This window comes from Cavia porcellus, unplaced genomic scaffold (assembly GCF_034190915.1).
Source record: "Cavia porcellus strain 051 isolate PalLab524CR breed Dunkin Hartley unplaced genomic scaffold, mCavPor4.1 scaffold_15, whole genome shotgun sequence".
In the NCBI taxonomy this organism is placed as follows: domain Eukaryota; kingdom Metazoa; phylum Chordata; class Mammalia; order Rodentia; family Caviidae; genus Cavia; species Cavia porcellus.
This window is the reverse complement of record NW_026947498.1, coordinates 72,628,893-72,650,050: the sequence shown is the minus strand read 5'-3', so window position 1 is coordinate 72,650,050 and position 21,158 is coordinate 72,628,893. Positions and strand designations below refer to the sequence as shown.

The window sequence follows — 21,158 nt, the reverse complement described above, 5'->3', positions numbered from 1 at the left end:
TGGCTAACATTTCTGAGAGTCCTTCAAATTGTTCTTTGGTTCCCCTTCCCTTGTCATCATCCCGTCTTCAGGGTGCGGAGAAGTCCTGCTTAGACAGTAGCTATTCAACCTTTTTTTTTAGATCCACAGAGTTCAGACATCCTTGTGCTGTCCTCCTCAGTCACAAGCCTCAGGAGGCTGAAATCTACTGTGAAGTCGTGGGAGGCTTGTGCCCTTGCTGAAGAAGACCCCCACCCAGCCTGCAACCTCTCTGTCTCCTCTGCATCCCGTACAAACCAATGGCACCTCCAAATTTTGAGAAGCGAGCCCTCTCTCGTCTTCAGGGCCACCCTGGAATAATTCTGATTCCTTCCTACCAACATCTGTCTCTGGGGTGTTGACAGCTAAGGGCAGGTAGCCGCGACATTTGCCTCTAGTAACAAGACCACAGAACTGACTTTTAAAAAAATTCTATTTAGAACTCTTTTCTTTTAAAAGATAATTTTATCCAGTTACATTTATTATTAAAGCATATTCAAACTTGCCCCTACCATATTATTTCCTGTTTTCTGATTTTGTGTTTCTTTTATCCCTCACTCTTTCTTGGGTTGCAAGATCTCTATTTTCTTGAAATAATTTTTTCCCTTAGCAATTTGGAAGAAGCATCGTTTGCTTTCTGTCAAACACGTTTGCAACTTTAAATAACGCACTTAGATTTCTTTTTCCCAATATATCATTGACAGGGTTTTTAACAACAGCGCTTGGCTGTCTCCCTGAGTAGACTCACCAGACGCTTGCCAAAACTCCTCCTCACTCCGCCAGGCTGAGTTTCCTCCCCAGCCCTGGCTAAATGGCTTTGGCTGCCCTTGTCTGTGGCTGTTTCCAAACAAAACTTGTTAACATATTGTCACATTATCCTTCTTTGAAACATACAGATTTGGCTCTGGCTGCAGTGGTAAAATAGCAGGTGGGCCTCCCCTAAACCAGGGGAGGGCAGTGCTGGGTGGACATGAGGCCCAGAGTGGGGAGAGACAGGTCCAGAGCAGAGGAGTGGCAGCTGCAGGGCCCCCTGTGATTGTCCCACAGGAGGAGGCCACACAGAATGGGGGCACAGAACGTTAGGTCAAAGTGCCCTTCTCCTACTCCATGGTCCAAAGGATTCCCCGTTCCCTGCTTTATAACAACACAAGGCTTCCTCCCATGGGCCAAGGACTTTTCCATTTCTTCTCCCTGCTTGGTCTCCATTTTCTCTACTCACCAGCCTTCCAGAACCTTCTCCATGGCTGTCCCATCTCTTCCTAGAAGGCTCTGACAGATCAGCACAGGGTGTTTGAAAGCCTGGGGCTTCCCTGACCCTCTTGGCCTCAGCCCCGCTCCCTGGCCTCTGGAGCCCAGCTCCGTCTGCTTCTCCCAGGGGGTCCCCTTGACTTCCTGCTCGGTACCCCTACTTCTCCATGCCATTCTCGCTCAGCTGTCTCGTGCCAATCTGTGACGTCTGCAATTTGAGGAATCTGTCTTTTCCCGCCATACTTGGAGCCCCTACGGCCAGGGCTGTGGTCGTCTGTGTCTGTTGTTCCCCAAGGCTTATGGGGCTAAGCACAAGAGAAGCTAACAGAACTATGGGATGGATGGAAGGTAAACACAAGGACTCTGAAATCTGACTACTTGGGTTCAAATACCAGATCTGCTGGTAGGCTGGGGGCAAATTACTTAACATCTCCACAAAGCTTGTTGTGGGTGTTAAATGTGACAGTGTGTGAACAATACGGCCCAGCTTCCAGCTCGTGGACTATGTGAGCCACCAATGCCATCAGTTATGACCATGTTTCATTGACCTGACACAATGGCTGATACTGTGTACTGGGGCTAGGTGTGTGACCAGAGCTCCAGCGTGGGAGGCTAGTGACCGAGGGCAAAGCATTTCCTTTACATGGAACAAGAGGACAGAACACATGCCCTTTGCTCTGGCCTCCACAAACGCTGTGGGTGTTGAGAGCTTGTGAGCTGCACTCTGCTCCAGGGGCCTGGAGAACACACTTTCGGCAGACACTGTGGCCCAGTTTCTGACCTGGCCCTCCAGCTGAAGGCCTCCTTTTCCTTTCCTTCCTCTCCTCCTCCTCTCTTCTCTGACCTTCTTTGGTTGCTCCCGACCTTCCCAGCCCTGCATCCCCCGGGAGGTACCAGTGCTCCGCTGCTGAGCAGGATCATGAAGATGATGAATGTCTCAAACCAGCTGTGCTCCACAATGCGATAGCAGGTCTTTCGCAGTCGCCACCAGACCTTCCCTGGGGCCTGGGTGGTGTCTACTGCACAGCAGGGACAGCGCTGGACACAGCCTGTGGGGAAGAGTGACATTAGGCCCAGCTCAGGCCCTAAGGAATCCCCTTGTCTGACAGCAGAATTCCAGGTGGTTGAAGGAATGGGTGGTGGACAGGATAATGTGGTGAGTGGTCCCACTCACACAGCTGGGTGGACTAAGCCCCCAGTGAGCAGGGGAACAGCCTGGCCGGTCTGAACAGGGACAAGACTGGGGCTGACATGGCTCCAGCTTTTTCTCTGTGCCTCTGGGAAGCCCTCTCCTGAGGAAACGCTCAGGAACTCGGGGGTACTCTGTCCTGGGTCTTCTCCACCGTGGCAGTTTCTGTGTCTTGGGAAGGGCAGACCCTCTCAGTGACAGCCCCGACTGCCACGCCACATGAAACGATGTACCACCAATTCACAGAAGGTGTCAGGCGCTGATGTGGTCACATGCCACATCCAGCTTGAGTGTCACTGAGGGCTGCCAGTGTGCACAGCCTGGTGGTACAGGGGCAACTTGGGCACAGCAGGGCACACACCCATGCCAGCCCATTACCAAGGATCACCAGTCCACGGTGGGGCTGTAATATAGTTGCCCAGCCTGCTCACCTGACTTGCCATGACTACATCACAGGCAGATGGAGGAGACTTAGTGTCACAAAGAACTGGGGACAGAGGGCCTGTTCCAGGTGGGGGTGGGGCAGACAGGGCCCTGGGGTTTTAAGGAGTCGCTGGTCTTCCTGTCCCCTCTAGGTGGCACTGGTGCTGGCCCTGGGGCTGGGGCTGGGGGGCAGGTCTGCCCAGGCTGCACCTTCAGTGAAGCAGTCCTCTGGATCCTTGACGTCCTCGCCCAGGTCAGGGATCTGCTCCAGGAGGTCTGCGGTGTTGGTCATGTCTGCTGTGCTCCCTTCAGAGTAACTGTCCTCGTGGGTCTGTGGATGTGCAGAGAGGTGGGAAGGGCGAGGGCATTAATCCAGAGTCTGGGAGGAGTCTTGGGGTAGATGGCAGATGCCCGGCACAGAGGCTGGGCCAGTGGGGACTGAGACCAGGCTAACCAAAGGGTCCTTGTGTCCATGGCTCTGGCCAGCTGGGGTCCAGGGCTGGGATGTGAGGGTGTCGAGGGCTCTGAAGAACTCTGGTATGGTGAGCATCTGGGAACAAGCAGACATGGGCAGCAACAGGGATGCATGGCGGGACACGGACACACATGCAGAACAGAGTCGGAACTGGGATCACTGCACGCAGAGCAGCGAAGTGGGCAAGCGGAAAACAGGCCAGTGGCCACCCATGCTTCTCCCCTAATGGGGGCTGACGTGATATGTGTGCCCAAGACTGAGCAGATGCTGGACCCTGCTCTTCCTGGCCATGCTGGGTTTGCTGCCTAGACCTTGATCACTTGATTATGGTGGAGGGGTATGGTGTCCCCTGTGTGTCACCTGTGGGCAGTGGCCACTGCTGCTGCTCTGTGCAAGTCCCCTCTATTGCAGAGCCAGGGCACCTGCCACCCTGGGAAAGGGCTCTGCAGAGACCAATACCTGGCAGGTTCCGGGACCACAGAGGGCCGGAGCCTGCCTTGAACCGGCTCCAGAAAACCTTCAGGCTCGGGAAGAAAGGCATCCTGCCCTTCCTCCACTTTCCCTCGCCCTGGTCTCCCCTAGCACCTCCCTAGGGGTCTAAGCAAGTCATCTGCACTGTGGAACCCCTCGCTCCACTCAGCTCTTCCTCAGAGGAGCCCAGTGTAAAGGGAGGTGTAGGGGAAGGCCCTGGGTGGAAGTCCCTCCTCTGCGGCTGGCCAGGTCGCACCTCGCCTTGGTTGGCTCCAGGCCCCACCTGGAGCCGGTGGGCTGAATGGCTGGGTGCGGCTCTTCTCCCCGGGCCGCGCTCCTTCTCTTCCCTCAATGAATGCCTCCACAGACGTCTCCATGTTGGCATTCCCATTTTTGAGGTTTAGAAGAGAAAGGCCTGGTTCTGGAGAAAGCAGACCTGCTGCCAGGTAGAGACAGGGGTGAGCTCTGCATGTTGTGGTCTGATGGCTTCCAGGGCTCTCGCTCTGCTCTCCCCAACCGGGCTGGGCTAGGAGATGGGAGGCCAAGGTTTCCTACCACTTTTTTGATGTCCCTGGAGATGCCATGCAGGAGGATAAGATCACAGGATCCCATTCCCAGTGAGGTGAGAGTTCTTTCCCAGGGAAAACTCCAGGACATTTCTCCCTCCCTTTTAAAGGCCCCACAGTAAACCCATTTGAGGAAAGGAAGTGGTTACACAGTACATTCAAAGCCCCATAATCTCCCCTGGGACTTTTCAGGCTCTCCCCCATCTTCTCGCCTCTGTATGGCTCAAGGGTCACCCATCACGAGGAAGTGGTGACCCACACAGTTGGGATAATGACTCTATGAGACCCTTGTGTCCCAGAATCGGCCATGACTGCAAAGAATCCCTAGACCTGTTTCACAGGAAGGAGTCGCCTGCTCTGAGCTGGGAGTCATTACCAAGCACGTAAACGAGTGACTCCCTCCACATGCTTGATGTGAGTGAGGCCGGGCGGCACAGCTGGTCCCACCACAGTTTCTCAGTTCTAGGGTGGGGCAGAGAAGGTCAGACAGGCGGCCCTGCAGCACACCTGGGAGCTGCAGCCGCTGTCAGCAAGGCACCCAGCACTCAGCCAGCTCCTTGAACAGAGCGTGATGCCTTTTCAGTTTTAAAAGGAGTCAGCAATGCAGATTTACATAAAACTTCTGCCATTTGGAAGGGTGTTATCTAATACAAAGTAAAACTTATTTAATTTAAAATTTGGAACTAAAGATTGAACTGAGGCCCGTTGCACACTGAGCTATATCCTCCAGCCCAGCTTTTAAAAATGTTCTTCTCGGGACATGGTCTTACTAAATTGCATAGGTTGGGTCTGAAGTTGCAGCTCTCCTGCCTCAGCCTCCCAGAGCGCTGGGATTACAAGTATGCACTACCCCACCTGGCTAAAGTGAAACCTGGTGGCCAAATAAATTCCTGTGGCAGGCTGAGTAGAAGGCTCCAGTTCATGGTCTCTGCTTTAGTGCAGCAGAGAAGCAACTGGTGACCAGGGACTAGGCAGTTTCTCGAGCTCCCTAGTGGAGGATGCACAGGACACACACTGGCCAAACAGGACAGAAGCGCAGGAGTAGAGTGTGAGGGAGAAGCCAGAGGGGTCAGGTTGGTGCTGCGTCAGCCCTGCAACAGCCGGTTCCCTCGGGCCTGGCACGTCTCACATCAGGACAAGTGCCCACCCTCCTCTCTGCAGATGGATCCCCATGCTTCTTGTGACAGGGCAGTGGTGGTGGCTCCCACCAGCAAACACAGGCGTGCATGGCCCGCAGATTCCAGGGACAAAGGCGTGCATTATTACCTCACTGGACCCTGGGGCCTGGGGCTCCGCTTTCCGCTGTTGCCGCCAGTTTGCCTGAGACACCCCAGTCTCAGCCTCAGAGGTGGTGGTCTCTGACCCCTGGCTCCGGGCCCTGGGCTCCTGGGGGTGCTCTGGGCCATCAGAGACAGGCTGGGATTCCTGCTGAAGAGACCTCAGCCTGTCAGCTGGCCTACACACCCAGCTAGAGGGTCTCCAGGGTTCCCCAGGCCTCCTGCTTCTCTGTGAGCCATCGTTGCACTGTAGAACCCTCTGTTCACCCCAGGACCTGAGCAGGTAGTGGGAGCTTCCTGGAGCGCCAGGCACAGGTCCTACAGCCCCTGCCAGCCTGGCACAAATCCTGTCTCCAGACCTCGGGAAGGGTGTGGCTGTCCATGTCATCTCCTGTGCGTTCCAACTTCCCTTAGGAGGGACACACTGACATCCTCCAAGAGCTCCCGAGGTGCTCAGTGTGCTAGTGTGTGTGCGCGTGCACACACACACACACACACACACACACACACACACACACACTCCTGTGCTGGCTCCAGGGAGTCACAGTCATCAGGTTCAAGACAAGGAACGTGCAGGGGAAAGGGGGGCAGCCAGAATTCCACTCCCGGGCAGGAGATAACTGGAAGCTGTGCTCTTGGCAACACCCTACTCCCATCCCCCAGCAGACACAGCCCTTCCACCTGACTAGAAGGCAGGGCTGGCCTCGGGGACCACAGGAAGCCGGGGAGGCGGTGCCCATGGCTGCTCTCCACCACTGGCTGCCCAGCACAGGCCGGCTCCTGGGGAAAATGGGATGGCTGCTTGACCTGTAGACCCCAGGAGAAGCCTCCGGAGCTAGCTCAGGCCACTAGGACTCTGCTGGCAGTCTTTCTGTTTCGACAGACTCTGGTCCCGAGTGTTAAAAATAACAGGTTGGGAGATAAGATAGTGCAGTCTCTGACACCTCTGTCTTAGGGATGCTTATTTTTAAATCTCAGAATTAGCCCCAGGCACGCAAGGGGGAAGGGGCAGTCCAGAGGTCAGGGGACCACTGAGACATTCCACCTTGCCAGGCCTGGGAAGGTGGTCAGGGTGCGTGGCCTGGCAATGCCTTAGACTCACGAGGAGCTCCTAGCAAGTATCTCTGTTGCTGTGCCTCAATTTCCTTGTTCATACAACTAGTTGGCCATGATCAGCCAGGGGATGAGTGGACACCAGCTGGCCTCGGCAGCCCTGTCTTCACCCTACCCCCACCCTGTACCACTTCTGCTGCTGAGGCAGCGGGTAGGGGTGGGAGCCAGGGCCCTGGACAGCAGTGCTCCGCAGGGCGTGGCTCACCTGCTTGCTGGATTCCTCCTCAGTGCCCAGGCTGTTCTCATCCTCCTCCTCCTGGTCATCTGTGTCCGACTCAGCCACAGCGATGGGCACACACACGGGCTCTGGCTCCCCGGGGGTGCCTTGGCCAGGGTGCTTGCTCTCCTCAAACCGTGTTTCCTTGCGGGCAGGGGGTGCCTTCTCCACCTCCGCTGGTGGTGGGGACCTGGGGCTGGTCATGCAGCTGGGCAGCTGGCTGTGGGCTGTGGGGGCTGCAGGCTTCTTAGGCCGCTGCTGCAGGAGCCCGCAGCAGAAGTCCCAGGTAGTCCGCTTGAGGAAGTGCAGGCCCCGCTGGATGCGGGCCAGGGCCAGCTGCAGGTTATTCATCTCCCCATCCTCATCTGGAGCCGTGAGGTTGTCGGCACTGAAGGAGCTGAGCAGCAAGGCCAGGAAGAGGTTCAGGACCTGTGGGGGACAGGGCTGGCTCACCCAGGCACTGCACCAGGCCACGCACTGGCCTTGGCTCTGTGGGGGACACTGAGGCCAGAGACCCTGAACACTGCGCTGGACAAACAGCTCTGAGGCTCGAAGCCCTGGACTCTCATGCTGACCCTCAACCCTTGTTCTCTTGAATGTGGACGATTTGTCTATGAAAGAGATACACATTGAAATCCTTCTTCCCAAGGGCTCAGGAGTCCGAATCGCGGACCTTTGGAGCCTGTTACCTTCTCTCTCCCCCAGGCCCCTTCCGTGTCAGAGGCTGGGCAGCCTCAGGCCGCTTTTCCACACAGATCCCCCTTCTCCTTCACCTCTTCCTGCTGCCTCAAGAGTAACAGGACAGTGGGGTCAGGTGTAACAGGGGAAAGGGTGTCTGGGACCAGAGAGAATCCCCGGCTCTGGGGGCCTTCTTTGGGACGGCACCACGTATCTGTTGGGGAAGCAGCTGCAGAATTGGCCTCTGAGCTCCTCATAGATTGGCTGTCTGCTTGGAGACCAGGGGCTGCTGCTACCGGGCACTGCCTACCTGTGTCCTCCATCTGACTGTTTTTTCCAGGAAAGAAACGCTAAGGACTGAGCAGAGAAGAAGTGACGGCAGATAAAAAGACCAGGAGGGCACAAGAAGCCCTCAGGTGTCTCTGGATGGTTATGGCTTGCCACAGAGAGGTGGCTGTGTCCAGTCTAAGATGCCTGGATGGTGCTGGGCGGGGGGCAGACACTGGGAGTAGAGACCTGGGACTGGTGCCAGGATCAGCCCCGATTCTAGCCCATGCTGCTGCAGAGCTCAGAGCAGCAGTGCAGGTCCTGAGGTCCTGAAAGACATGGCGCTTTCCTGAAGTTAGGACTTCCAGGGATAGGGACTCTCTGACACTGTCTGTTGTCAAACCACCCTGCAATGTAAGGCTTTGCTTAAGAACCAGGAAGAGACACTTGCACTGGGACAGATGGGCAGCCACAGGAGCAAGGCCTGTCCCCTCATGATGGAAGAGCAAGACGTGTGACAGGGCCTGGGTTTGGGTCTACTTCTCAGGTTGTTGAATAGTGAATGCACATAACAGTTGGTTTGACCCCCACAGGGTTGGACTGACCTGCGAGCGCTACCAGGCTGACAGTGTAGGGTGGCAGCTCCCACAGTGGGCCTGATGTCTCTGGGGGAAGTGCAACTGAGCAGGGACTCTGGAGCAGGGTGGCTGGTGTGGGGACACATGATTCTCTCTGGAAATCCCCTGTGTGGCTTCACAGCCCCTCAGAGACACCTCCACCAGGACCTCACACCTGACAGAATTCTCATCCAAGCAGGGAGAAGATGGGAGAGCCAGGCCTTAGAAACAAGCCTTTGGTTTAAAAAGTGACCTAACACATAGTTACACAGGTGGTACGGGAAGCCTTAGGAGCAGGTGTCCAGAGATGGCCACTCCTGACATCAGGCAGTTCCTTCTTTGTCATCGCTGGGAGGCAGGACATATGATGTAAATCAGAGCTGCTGTCCACATGCACCTCTGGCCTGGCCTTTGTGTAGTCTGCAAGGATCAGGCAAGACCCTCCTCTGTGCCTGCAGCCCCGGACCCTCCCCAGCAACTCTCAGCCTTGCCTGGCCCCATGTTCCTCAATCCCGAGTCCAGGGCTCAGCAAGGGCATCTGGCGGCCTTGTCCACCCACACAGGACCCGCAGGCCTCCCTTGTCCCTGGCTTCCCAAGCTCAGCTTCTGCCAGTGCTTCCTGTCAATCATGCGCTGCTCTCCAGCCCAGCCTGATCATCACTTCCCCTTTCAATGGCAATCTTGCTTCCACCCACGCTGCCGGGCCGGCAGTAGCCCAATTCCGAGGCGGTCAGGGAGGGGGCTGTGTGGGCTGGCATTAGCTTCCCTCCTCCAGCAGCCTCTAATCTCATCCCCAGGCAGATCTGCTCTGAAATGGCAGGGCTCTGTGTGTGAGGGGCAGCCTGGCCTGGGCTAAGAGCCCCACACATTTGCCTCCTGCTTAGAATAGTCCGGCAGCCCGACCTGGGGCCAGGCCTAAGTGAGGCTTCACCCCAGGACAGCCAGCTTGAAGGTACGGAAAGAGGGGTGAAGCCAGCCAAAGAACTGGGTTCTGTTAGCACTGTGCATGGATGTCCTCATTCCTTTGGGGGACTGAGGGCTGACCTCGGCTTGCCCTGGCCTGGCCTGGCTAAGTGAAAGCAGGCAGATCTGGGGAAAGGCTCTGGTTCTGCAATCTGTTGTTTTCACCCTGTGACAGGCTGAAAAATCAGACCTAAAAGCTCCCAGGTTCTGATGTGTTCCTGGATGCCCACGATGGAAACACAGCTGTAAGGGAGCCAGGCCACGCAGGTTTGGGCCACCTGTTTGACCAGGAAGGTGGCTGCACGTCCACGGGGGACTCATTTGTGCCTGAACCACTGGCTCGCCTCAGCCTTGCTTTTTCCTAGGGCCCCTTCTCTGGCATTTAGATTTTGAACTTTCTCATCCCTGGAATTCTGCACATTGTAAAGATACAGGAGCAGACGCTTGCACTGGGACAGACAGGCAGCCACAGGAGCAAAGGCCTGGCCCTCATGATGGAAGAGCAGCACGAGATTCCTACTCAGCTGCTCAGGATGGCAGGAAATCTCCTTCCGGGCCACTCCCCCAGGATCCCCAGCTGTCTGCCCTGTGCCTGCTCACCCTTTGGCATTACCTGTTTCTTAGGGCAGTTTCTCCCAGGAAGCCTTCCTTGATCCCCCTAGCTGAGGGGGAACAGTAGCCGTGGGCTCTTCCTCAATGGCTGCGCTCATACTGAGCGGTCTGAGGGTGACTTCGGGCCTATCTGGACTTCCCACCTCCCTTTCTCTCTAGGTGAGCAGGATCAGGCTGGACCTGGCCCCATTTACCTGTGTGTCCCCACCAGCACATGGCAGTGTTTTGGATGCAACACAGAAGGGCTCAACAAGTATCTTTCGAGCTGAATTGACAATAAAATGATGTATAGGTGAGTCAATCAATAAATGAAAAATGTATAAATGATGAATAAATAGGTAGACAAATGGATAAATTAATGAATTAGCAAAATACAACTCAGAGTGAGTGACTGGGGCTAGGGATATAGCTCCGTGGTAGAGAGCTCGCCTATTAGGTGTGAGGCCCTGGGTTTAATGCCTAGTGATGCTAAAAAAGAAGTGAGGGAATGGGTGGATAAGTGAAGAAGTGACAGAGCAGTTAGCTAGATGGATGGGACTGGTCCATGAATGAATGGATGACTAGGTTGTTAGATGGGGGTAGGTGAGTGGGTGGAGGGGCAGATGGGTGAGTAGATATTGGGCGGTGGATGAATGGATGATGGATAAACAGGCAGATGTGTGTGTGTGTGTGTGTGTGTGTGTGTGTGTGTGTGTGAGTGGGTGGGCTTGACAGATGGGTGGTCGATGAATAAACCAGCAGATTTATGAATGAATAAGTAGATGGAGTTAATGGACGAAGGACTGTGTGAATAAGAGGATAAATGGATAGGAGAATTGATACCTGAGTAGATGCTAATGGAAAAGTGGACGAGGCGAGCGATTGCTGGCAAGGTGGAAGGACGGGTGGGTAGGTGGATGGAAGAATGAATGGGTCAGTGAATATATGGTTTCATGATAAGTGCGTAGATGGATGGTACGTGTACCTGGGGGAGCAGATAAATGGGTAGGTGGGTAGAAACAAAGACAGGTAGATGAAATGGTAAGAGACTGATGTGTAGGTAGACGATTTTGTACACAGATAAATCTGGCTGGACGAGTGAGAGGACAGAAGGAAATGTAAGCCAGTGGACAGATGGATGGACGGGTGGGTGAGTATGTATTTGTGAGGCTCTTGGCTGACTCACCACAAGGTTGCCAATGACCATGACAAGTAAGAAGACCAGCAGGCACAAGGACTGCCCCGACACCTCCATGCAGTCCCACATGGTTTCGATCCACTCGCCACAGAGGATGCGGAAGATGATGAGGAAGGCGTGGAAGAAGTCCATCATGTGCCAGCGGGGCAGCAGGTCTGAGTCACTGATGCGGTGCCTCAGCTCTGAGTAGTTCTTGCCAAAGAGCTGCATGCCCACGACGGCAAAGATGAACACGATGATGGCCAGCACCAGTGTCAGGTTCCCCAGCGCACCCACGGAATTCCCGATGATCTTGATGAGTGTGTTCAGGGTGGGCCAGGACTTGGCCAGTTTGAAGACCCGCAGCTGGTGAGGGAAACAGCAGGAAGAGGCCTTGTGAGGGGCTTTGGTTCCAAATGGCCACAGATGCCCGTATCCTCTGAAACTCAGCCCCAAACCCCAGGAAATCCTTGAGGTCAGTAGCACCTGCCTCTTCCCATTACCACAACCGTACACACTCAGGTTTCTCTGCAGCCTGGGGGCAGCCTCACTGGACCCTGCTCTGGGGACTAGGTTACCATCTCCCACCAGTCTCACCAACTCAGAGCCTCTCTTGTCCCCCCATTAGCCTCCTACCTGGCTCTCTCTCACTTCCAGGAACTGCCCGATAGATTCGGAATGGCCTTCCTCAAAGATCTGTCCCATCAGGAATCCTTCAGGCCAACTCAAACCATCTCTTCCCAGAGAAAAGGGGCAGGTACTTGGTATTTATGGAATACCTACTAAGTGCCAGGCCTGTGTTTCAAATGGATGAACTCCCAATAATGATGGGAAGTTGGCACTATTACTACCTTGCTTGACAAAGGCAGAAGCCAACTCTTTATGGCAATCCAGCTGGGATTAGAACCCACAGTCTGGGTTTTCTTTATTGCTCCATCCACCTATCTTCCTACACCCTCCGTGGAACCATTCATGGTGCTCAGGACCTGCCCAAGTAGTCTTCTTTGACCATACCTCCAGCCCATTATCTGGACCTGCGCCGTTTTTGGACTCTCAAGTTTGGTATGGTGTCCTCAGGCCATTTGTGCATGCATCAGTTCAAATGTTAAAAATGCCTACCCAGGGGCTGGGGATTTAGCTCAGCGGCATAAGCGCCTGCCTTGCAAGCAGGCGGTCATGAGTTCGATCCCCGGTACTGATAAAAAGGAAAAAGACAAAAAAAAAAAAAAAAAAAAAAAAGCCTACCCAGCAAGCAGAGCCCTAGATGAGCAGCTGGTAGACCCAGATCCACCTGTTACCTCCATGTGACCTTGGGAAAGTCCTCTTACCATTTAGCCTTAGTCTCCTCCTCTGTGAAAAGGAGACGGAGAAACACCAGCCCCCTTGACACCACCAGCATTGGGCCGGGCACTAAGGGACAAGCACTAGCCAAAGGCTTTGGGGTTCAGGATTGACAGATCAAAACAAGTCTGATGGTGCCCTCGGAGAGTGGTGTACTCAGTTCCCCTCTCCGCCCCTGCAGTGGGCCCAGCAGTACCAGGCGGAAGGAACGCAGCACCGACAGGTTGCCCATGCGGGACAGGCCCAGCTCCATGAGACTAAGAATGACGATGATGCTGTCGAAGATGTTCCAGCCCTGCTGGAAGTAGTAGTAGGGGTCCAGGGCAATGATCTTGAAGGTCATCTCTGCTGTGAAGATCCCGGTGAAGACCTAGGGAGGGAGCAGGCATCGGGTCCTGAGTGTGTGCTGGAGACCCTGTGCCCTGCTGCGGCAGGGTCTTCCCCTGGGACTGCCCCATCTAACTGCCCTGGGCTCCATGTGGTACCCGCCTGGTCCTGGCTCTCTTCTTCAGCCAAATGCCCCCAGCCCTCTCACCTGTGAACAAGCACGGCCCCAGCCTTGCCCTCAGAAACTGCCAGAGCTCCTCCTGGGCTCTCCAGGGCGCCTGCAGCAGGGAAGCTGAGGTGGCCAGTGACCTAGCCCCAGACTCCTTCCCACAGGAGGCTCCACGGGAAATGCTCTTCCCCATGCAAAATCCACACATTCCCCACAAACATGTCTGGTACATGTCACTCGGTGTCTGCCCATGCTATACCTGCTACCTGCAATGTCCTCCCTCATCAGCACAAACTGGGCTCATCCCACCGTAACAACCAGCCAGCATTTCTCAACAGCTGACGATGTGCCAAATAGCGGGCCAGATTCTCCACTTGGGTTGTTTTGTTTAATCTAACAACACAGTGGAGAAAGTGCAACTGTCCCCATATGACAGTAAGGAAACTGAGGTACCAGAAGATGAAGTGGCTCTCTGAAGTCAACTTTAGTGCTTTCAAGATCAGATGAGCCAGTACAGTCTCCAAGATTTAGAGCATGCCCTCTCTCCTGGAGAGCTCCCAAGGAGCGTGGGGACTGGGTCATGCCTGGTTTGTTGACTCACGAGTCCTAAGCTGCCTGGCCTGGGCCTAGGGTGTGACGGACCTGGCAGCTGGCATCACAGCCAGCTGTTGCAAAAGGTGCCAATGGCCAGGGTGGGGCCTGGAGCCAGAGGAAAGGCCATCTGGTGAGGATGCAGCCGGGAGGCTGCACACCGGCTTCTTGGCCATGGTGAAGAGCTGGGGGCTGTTCTGAGGGCAGGGAGGAGACACGCATGGTCTTCTGCAGGGGATGGCTGGTGAGAGGACTCAGTGACTCTGGGAATGGTGCCAGGTCTGTAGCAGCTAGGAAGATATGGGAATCAGACACAGGCATGGCTATGGCCTCTCGCTTGGGTCAGCAATCAGAAGGAATTGGAATCTGTGTTTTGGCCTGATTCCCAGGCCACGTGAAGTTTAAGAAGTGCTTCTTCGGAGCAGGCACACCGGGATCACATAGAGAGTCCTGAAATTGCTGACACCTGGATCCCACCCCTGTGCCTCCAGGTAAACTAGACTGGATGGCAGTTCTGGGGCAGAGAGCTTTAAAGACCTCGCAGGTGACTCTAACATGCAGACAAGCTAGAGAAGGACCTGAAGGTTGGTATGCCACATGCTCATTTCACAGTCACTGAGGTTTTAAGGCCATGTGTTCACAGATGGGCATCTGACCTTTTGAGCTGCCTGGCTGCCTTGAGCAGAGAGGAACGGTCTCAGGTCATGTAATGAATAAATAATACACTGACTGTATATGAGCAACAAAACTGCCTATTTTTGGTGACAGAAGAGTGAACCTAGGGCCTCTGCACTGAGCCACATTCCCAGCCGTTTTTAAATTTTTGAGACCAGTTCCAAGTCACTAAAATGCCCCAAATTGATCCTTTTGCCTCCGTCTCCCAGAGTGGTGGCATTACAGGTGTGTGCCACCATGCCCGGCTTTGTGTTTTTGTATTATTACTGTATTATAAGAAAGAGGGACAGTGGCTCCCAGGCTGTAGGTTGGACATTCCTCTTAAACTTTCAGACCGGCAGGGAATGGTAGCCCAAGGTACAGAGCTGGGTGTGCCACTGTGTGTTGTTGGGCCAGCCTCTCCATCCCTCCGCGGCTCGACTGTCTTTGTATGGGGGGAGAGGGGCACTAAGCAGCTCCATAGGAATTTCTAAGTGCCACAGCTGATGGATGTAAAGCGCATGCCCTGTACGAGGACGATGACCGTTAGCATCGGGAGCATTTATCCTGGATGCCGAGACCCGAGCAGGGGCTGCTGCAGACACAAGTGGATGCAGGGAGCGGGCAGGGCTCTGGGCACAGAGCCCTTCTTCCCTTGCCTCCGGGCAGGAGGGCCACCACCAGGACTGGTTCCCTGAGACAGGGCCCATCTGGGGAGCCCCAAACTCTTTGACCTTGGCATATGCCTGTAGTGGTATCATACTCTACACACTGTAAACCTGCACTTACAGCACAATACCCTCTGAACATCCCTCCATACTAATGAAATACAATCTGAAGTGTCATTTTTCTTTAAAAAATTGTTTTTAGGGGTACCAGGAATCGAATTCACATTTGCCAGGCAGGCGATGCACTACTGAGCTATATTCCTGGCCATATTCCTCTGTGCAGACATGCTATAACTAGTTTAACCAATTCCCTGTGATAGGCATTTTCCCTATTAAAAACATTGCCATATTAAATACAATTTTACTACCTATCTTAAAATAATCTGCCCTTCCTCTCCATAGCGTAGGTTTCTGGAAATGGAATGGTATAGTACAATTTACCCAGTACCAGAGATGATGGTATGAGGTTAACTGAGCCTCATAGGTGGGTCTAACCAATTCCAGCAGATGACTGTAACTGACTTGCTGTACTAATACTGGGTACACAGTCCTACTGCCTTCTCTAATTCAACAGGACATGTCTGCTTTATTGGTTATTTCTTTAAGTTTTGTATTTTCTTCTCCAAATTCGCCTATTTATATTTTCTGCTCATTATTCTATTAAGGTGTTTGTTTTTTAAAAAATTCTCCAAAAATCAGGGGCTGGGGATTTAGCACAGTGGCATAAGCACCTGCCTTGCAAGCAGGCAGTCATGAGTTCCATCCCCAGTACCAATAAAAAATAAAAATAAATAAAAAATAAAAAATAATTCTCTAAAAATCTACATTAGGGCTATTATCCTTCCGTGTACTGTATACAGTGCCACGATATCTCTGTTTTGTCATTTATCTTTATTGCATTTTCAAGTTAAAAAATTCGAGAATATATACTTTAAGTACAGATAATATGCAGCTCTGTATCACCAACTCTACTAAAGGTTAGCATCTTGCCATGGGTAGTATAAAGGTAGCTATCTTTTCTTTCCAATGTTGTGTTTTTCCTCACAAAATAATGAAGACTTAAATAGAATTCACTGTATGCCAGGAATTGTTCTAGTGTCTTATATAAATTAAATAATTTACTCTGTAACATGTTATGATTATTAACTCCATTTTACAGGTAGAGAGAGGTCACAGACCCAAATGGTGGCCTCCAATATTATCTTACCCACCATGTGTCACCAGGATAAAGCTGAAGCCAACCACAGAGCTACACTTCTTGCAAGGTAACCAGCTCCCAAATTTGACATTCAATGTCCCTAACTCCTGTGTTTTTACATTTTAATACATAGCACTTTAACATTACTGTAAGCTTTATATAAATGCTCTTTGCTGTTTGTGCTTTCAAGTTCTTGTTATTTTATTTCTTTTCTTGGTATGAGAGGGCAGGGATGGAACTCAACTTTGCCCCTGACAGGCAGGTGCTGTGCCACTGAGTTATATCCTGTTCCTGTTATTTTTAACATCATGTTTATGGGATTTATCCATTTTCTCTCTCTCTCTCTCTCTCTCTCTCTCTCTCTCTCTCTCTCTCTCACACACACACACACACACACACACACACGTATTTCTAACTGAATGCAGCATTTCATTGTATGACTATACCACAAATTATTTGTCCATCTTTTATAGATGGCTGGAGATTTATGTTGACTTTATGGAGATTTATGTTGACTTTACTTTCCCTTAAGACTAGCATGTTTCCTGTACAGGTTTGCTTGTGCCAATGTGTGTGATTTTCCTAGGAATGTATATAAATGGAGTTGTCAGGGCGGTACCAAATCCATATTTGTACAGACTGTCACCTCCGGCTGTTCCACATCCTTGCCAACCATGGGCATTTATTTTTGATTCTATTATGGGTGAGAAATAGTATTTCAATAGTGTCTTAATATTCATTCCTCGTGTTTCTCTGCATTTGTTTGTAATTATCTCAGTCTCTTCTTCCACGCTTTGTATATTACTTCTTCTGTCCATTGTTGTGGATGTTGTGGATCCAATGCTTACACCATTGCATTGCACCCCTTTCCTCCTTGACGTGTTAGAATTCAGTATTGTCTGGAGTCTGTCTTTCCAGTTAAATACTTTTCATAATGTTAACTTCTAATTTGTGGTAAGGTTGTAACTTAGTTTATAGGGTTTTCTGTTGTACAGATAATGTAAGTTTCAATACAGGTAAAGGCAGCAATCTTCTTTCATGGTATAAATATTTCAATTTCTTAAAGGGTTTTCTCTATGTTTTATTCTAAAGGTGTTAAAGTTTTGCTTTATCATATTTAAATGTTAAATACAATTCCCCTTTATGTAGTTCATAAGTAGGGTGTAAAGTAAGGATCTACATTTATTTTCTTTTATAAAGGTAACTATTCTTTCCAGAATCTTTTATGGAACAATTCTACTAGTTTATGACACAGTTGATGTTATTTATCATGTCTCCAAATACGCCTTGTTCTCTTTCTGGAATCTCAATTCCACAGCCCTGGTCTATTTATCACTATCCCAATATTATGTATTTTTTTGCTTTATAATACAGCTCAATATACAGTAGTAAATTCTTCATCATATACTTTAATTTGCTTTAAGATTTTTTTATGTCAATTTTAGAATTACCTTGTCAAGTTCTATGAAAAACAGTATTGAAATTTAGACTGGAATTATATTGAATTTATAAGTTAATTTGGGAAGAATTAATACCTCTACAACACTAAGAATTCCACTCATAGAAATGTCACATCTTTAAGTTTTCTTTTGTTTTCTAATACTTTTACATTTTTTCATTTAAAGCATCTATTTTGTTATATTTATTCCTAGATTTCTATAGTTTTTATTGAAATTGTATGTTAACTTTTAAAATTCTTGTTCCAAATGATTGCTGATGGTGACTAGTGGCCAACTTGTTGATTGAATCTGTGTTCACTAATAGAGTCAAACTCTCTTACTAGTTCTAAAGATTTCTCTATAGATTTTCTTGCATTACCTACAAAGATGACATAAACTGGGTATCATGTCAAACCTGTTTTCCTTCCATCTTTTATTTTTTCTGTTTATCTCACAGCACTACTCTTGGGGAAGCTTCTTTAGGTCTAAATTTATATTCATTTCCTTATCTCTTCTGCTATATTAATGTCTGTTTTTTAAACTGAGATTTTAACCTGAGTGTATTTATTTTGCATATCCAAAATATCTTCTTTGGTCCTTTTTCAAAGTTACCTTATTCTTTTCTTATTTATTCCCTTCTTTTACACCTTCAGTTATTAAAAACACTCATTTTATCATCTATAGCCACCAATTTCATATGCCATTTTTAAGAGGTTAAGCCTGACTCATGCTGTGTGTGTGTTTGCTCACTGTTCTTCATGGTAGAATCTGCTTGTGTGGTTTTTAGTTTGGGGAATCCAGTTCAGCTTATCTTAAAGATGTGTCTTTCCTTAGAAGATCTGTATCTGCCTCTTTGAGGGACCCCAGCACTCTCCTAGGACTATGCTAATTCTATAGGCATAGGCTGAACCTGAGAGCTGTATTAGCCCAAGTCCATGGTCACAAGCTTCCCAGGGTCACTGTTTTTCCCTCTCTAGCCCTACGTAAGCTCAGGTTTTTTCATCATTTCCCAGTGTTGGTGCATAGGTTTATCTGGTTTGCTATTTTACTGGACATGTAACAGAAAATGTCTCCCGTCCCTAGCTAGCCAGTATACTACAGTTTGTGAATTGTCCAGGTAATAGCTCTGGTTACAGTTCCTGTTACTTCTGTTTCTTAGAAATAGCTGGTCACTGTGATGCATATTGTAAGAACCAATGCCCAGTTGGCAAGCCATTCTGCCTCTTGCTTGCTTATCCCACGTAAACCCTAGACCACAAGAAATCAGGGCCTGATATTTTGAGAATGATCCTAATCAGTGTTCATTAACATAAATGAATCTGCTTCTAAATCCTGGGTGTTGTTTCAGTGTTCCTATTTGCCAGAGTGTCTGACATATTGGCCTGGAAGACTGACCATGCTGACCTCTTTGGTCACCAATCATGGCCCCCAAGGATGCAACAAGGACCTCTCCAGATCCTGATGAAAAGACATGTTCCCAAGTCTCTTTGGAGGTCTGAAGGAGGATTTCTGGCTCCCTGCTTGAATGGCTCACATTGGAATCCAAAGGGAGGAAGACATTGTCTGTCTGCTTGCCTGCCTGCCTGATTCCAGTGAGACCCTCAGGGACACCCTAGTTAGTCTGTTTGTCAGTCTCTGTCAGTTCAAGTAGAAGAGGAGTCTCACCAACTCTCACTGATCAGCACCACCCTCAAGGGAAGGAGGTTGAAATATTTCACCCCTGAGTGCCTGTTAAATCAATGTGTGAGTAAACAGAACCAATACCATCAGCAATAGGCTGCTCTGTCTGTGCACCAATACTGGGGAGCAGTTGTTGTGGTGGCTGATTAGGCCCTCATCTGTGGTTCTGTGGCAATCAGCATAGGGCATAATGAACACCTCACATCCTCCTTAGCTAAACTGTGTCTGAGTTCCTTCAAGTGGTGCAGCCAGGTGGGCATCTAAATGGTCATTTCTGAGGGGCACCCACTCTGTGTCTATTGTGCCACTGTTTACAAGTATACAACACACACATAGAAAGTCAGAGATAGGAATTAATTAGTCAAAACCCACAGTCCATGACTGCAGGAAAAAGGGCTTTTATGGGAGTTAAAAGTGAAACCAAATTGCTCCTTGCCTTTCAAACAACAACAAAACAAAACAAAAAAGGAAAAAGAGGTATTTTTCCTGAGAATTCTGCCATGGCAGCCTCACTGGCCACCACAATTGCTGTCAACACCTTAGCTCCACTCCCCACTCCTAACTTGTTTACTCCCACCCAATCAAATGGCTCCAGCTACCTATTTCTTGCAATTGGCCACAGAGGCCTTTCCTCCAGAGCCTTCTGCTTCTATCCTGGTCAGATGATGTCATTAAATACCCGCCTGAGATGACTGTCAGCAATTCCTTCTGAGTTCCACATTTCAACTTAGGAGAAATGGACTGTCAGCATGGACAAATGAGTTGCCATAGCCTTTTCAAAGGTTGTCTTGCCTAGAAACAACCCAGTAAAGTGTCTCTCAAAGACAGCAAAAAGGTGGGGGGGGGGAAATGCCCATCAAAAACCTAATAAAAAAGTAGCATCTAATTTGCATAAGAAAATCTAGTCTGATAGATGACCATACCCTCTGGATGAGTTATAAAGGCTATGGACACAAAAATAAATGTCCTCTCCATCTGTGAGACACAAAGAAACCTAATATTCAGGCCCGCCTCAACCTGCACCTCCTCTCACTGTCAGGCCTGGATGGATAAGATAGCTTGAGCTCTCTCAAACTGGCCCCTCAAGAGCCTGTGGTCATTGCCAAAGCCAGGACCAAACCTGTGGCTTTCCTGGTAGACAAGAGAACAGAACTCCCTGCCTTCAAAAATTCCTTCTGTCAAAAAGTTATTGTCACCAGGGGAATTGTAACTCTTGTTTCTCATCTCTTCTGCCAGGCACAGATTTGCAGCCTGGGAGGACATCTCACCAAACATGACTTCCTGTATAAGCCAGTCCCCATAATGCTTCTGGGAAGAGACCACCTTTTCAAGTTAGAAGTGACCATCTCCTTTGCACCAAACCAGTCAGTCTCCCTCTCATTTAACCCTGCACTTTCAACTTTGACTGTTCCTGAGAGGAAGATAATGCCTGCATTAGCCTGAGACAGATGACCAAAATCCTGAAGTTCTGAAAATTCTTTCTAGAGGTATACACTCAAGACCTGCTTCTGGGCCTGGTCATTAACCATGCCACCTCACCACAACCCCCACTGCTGTCAGATGTCATGAGAAGCAAAAATAGGCATCTAGTCTCACAGTAGCCTGGCAGACTGTTAATCACCTCGGGCAAGATCTCTGTGCCATCAACAATGCAGTCATCACTTTGCATTCTGTAGTTCCCAACCCATACGCCCTTTCTGGCCTGCTCCTCAATACACAAGGTTTAGGAACTCTCCCGCTATTTTCAGGGAGCCCCTAACAACAGATTTGGCTCTGTTTCTCTGTTCCTTCCAGCTCCATC

General features: G+C 50.4%; 1 protein-coding gene across 7 annotated transcripts in view; it reads right to left on the bottom strand.

The window, feature by feature from the left end:
- Positions 1–21,158, bottom strand: part of Scn5a (sodium voltage-gated channel alpha subunit 5) — a 96,225-nt gene that overhangs the window by 27,433 nt on the left and 47,634 nt on the right. For 3 of the 7 annotated variants that reach the window (XM_063225166.1, XM_063225165.1, XM_063225167.1), the window contains exons 15-20: positions 12,828–13,001; positions 11,300–11,656; positions 6,986–7,426; positions 5,657–5,818; positions 3,089–3,209; positions 2,161–2,315 (exon numbers count right to left, since the gene is read on the bottom strand). In XM_063225166.1, the coding sequence (XP_063081236.1) occupies positions 2,161–2,315; positions 3,089–3,209; positions 5,657–5,818; positions 6,986–7,426; positions 11,300–11,656; positions 12,828–13,001 (1,410 nt within the window). The remainder of the gene's footprint in view (positions 1–2,160; positions 2,316–3,088; positions 3,210–5,656; positions 5,819–6,985; positions 7,427–11,299; positions 11,657–12,827; positions 13,002–21,158) is intronic. The other 4 variants (XM_063225169.1, XM_063225168.1, XM_063225171.1 and 1 more) reach the window with 2 other exon arrangements.